The sequence below is a fragment of the Buceros rhinoceros genome, unplaced genomic scaffold (assembly GCF_000710305.1).
Source record: "Buceros rhinoceros silvestris isolate BGI_N320 unplaced genomic scaffold, ASM71030v1 scaffold17385, whole genome shotgun sequence".
Lineage (NCBI taxonomy): Eukaryota > Metazoa > Chordata > Aves > Bucerotiformes > Bucerotidae > Buceros > Buceros rhinoceros.
In genome coordinates this window covers 13,487-15,298 of record NW_010412519.1, presented here as the reverse complement: position 1 = coordinate 15,298, position 1,812 = coordinate 13,487, and the positions used below count along the sequence as shown (strand labels likewise).

The 1,812-nt window shown below is 49.1% G+C and overlaps 1 protein-coding gene across 1 annotated transcript in view; it reads right to left on the bottom strand.

Annotated features, from left to right (window-relative positions):
- The window catches only part of LOC104493713 (neurotrypsin-like), a 15,798-nt gene that overhangs the window by 7,172 nt on the left and 6,814 nt on the right, over positions 1-1,812 (bottom strand). Inside the window, exons 6-8 of the mRNA XM_010136442.1 lie at positions 1,673-1,812; positions 657-835; positions 111-252 (exon numbers count right to left, since the gene is read on the bottom strand). The exon at positions 1,673-1,812 is cut by the window's right edge and continues 7 nt beyond it. Of these exons, the coding sequence (XP_010134744.1) occupies positions 111-252; positions 657-835; positions 1,673-1,812 (461 nt within the window). The remainder of the gene's footprint in view (positions 1-110; positions 253-656; positions 836-1,672) is intronic.

Genomic DNA, 1,812 nt, shown 5'->3' with positions numbered 1-1,812 from the left:
AGACGGCAGGAATAAGGAAGGAGTAAGGTCCAGCCTATTCCAGTGAAGGGTGATGGAATCCAATCCTTGAAATTAGGAAGTACAGACACTACACACACTCTCAGTCCTACCTGAAGCCCAGTTGCCTGCAGACAACCTGGGCACTGAGGTCTGTCCAGCCATCATCACAGACTGTGCCCCAGTCTCCGTTGTAATAAACTTCTACCCTGCCTTCGCTGAGGCTGCGGCCACCAGCCAGCCTGACAGTGCCCTCTGCAAGGGGGAGGAGAAGAACAGGTCAGCACTCAGCAGGGGAGAAGAGAAACAGCCTGTGCCCCACTGCTGACGTCTCTGTACAGCCCACGAGTGAAAGCAACCAAAGACACAGATACCTGTGGGTGCTCAAAAACCAGACATTCATGGCTCGCAAACACGCCCCTCTTTCAGGGAAGGATTCAGCTCAGCCTTTCCATGCCACCTGTGGAAAGCCACCACGCCTGGCTCTGATCCATTCCCACCTACTGCTTGCTCTCTGCCTCCACATCTGGCAGCCCTGTGGGAGCCATACAGAGAAGCCGTGTGGAATCCTGAGGCAGGGGGGTTATCTGCCAAGCAAGCCATGTAATCTGGGAGTAAGACCAGCCACATCTGACTGGCATAGATCTGTAGATCTGTACCTGTGAAAGGGTCACAGGAGACCCCAGCGTCTTCAATGTGGTCACAGTTTTGCTGTCCCCAGTCACTCTTCTTGCACTGGTCAAGTGAGAGTTCGTTACCTGAGCAGTCCACTTCATCCAGCAGGATTGGGCCAGATCCCTGCCCATAGTGAGCCCATGACAAGGCTTTTGGGTTCCCACTGCAAATGTTACAGATACATATGCTCAGTAAGGAAGGTCACATTCTTGTGCCCTTGAATTCTGCCTTGCACAGACTCTTCCGTGCCAGGTCAGTGTCCTCCCATAGATAATCTGTATTTCTGACATAGTGGTGATGCCAGCTGATTCCAGTAACAAAATATGTTTCTGGAAAATTTTGTAACAAGATCTTCCAACACATAACAAAAATGTGCCTGCAACATGAACGCTTGAGACTCCCGGGAAGTTCTGAGGACAATGATGTTTCCATCTCAGTAACAGGCAAAACTCCCAGAGTTTGAGGCATCTCAGACTTGACCTCTCTGTTTTAAACAATTGTGTACCGATGTGATTTTCAGAATGCTCAGCACACAACATCTCCCATGCTAAGTGCTGAATGGCACACGGGAGCATGAAGCGCTTTCTCTTGCTTTCCTGTCTGAAGAGGATAAGGACGGTCAGTGAGACTGGAGTTGTTTAAACTTAGTCAAGTAAGCAAGTGCAGTCCACACATGGAAATCGCCATGACAAGTTACCACTGAGGCCAGGAAGATTTGCATAAGGATGTGTGCAAAAATAATGAACAGAGATAAACACAAACAAACCTTAGATAGGAATGCACCACGTCTTTTTTTTTTTTTTCACAGCATAAACCCACAAAACTGACAAGAATTAAGTACAAAATCCCTTCATAGGGTGATCAGTCTAGAGTTATCCTTCCCAGGGTTTCTGCACACCTCCTGTAGAAAGGGCTGGTACTATAGTGAAGGGTCATGCTCTTATGTTCTTCCTTCTGCCTACTTCTATTACCACTCCATGACATACAGCAGGGAAATTACCTGAGTCCCAGCTGCCTGCAGACTACCTCAGCATCCCGGTCATCCCACTGGTCGTCACAGATGGTACCCCACTTGCCATCATGGTAAACCTCCACTCGCCCTTCAAAGCTCTCCTTTCCCCCAGCTAAACGCAGTGGGGC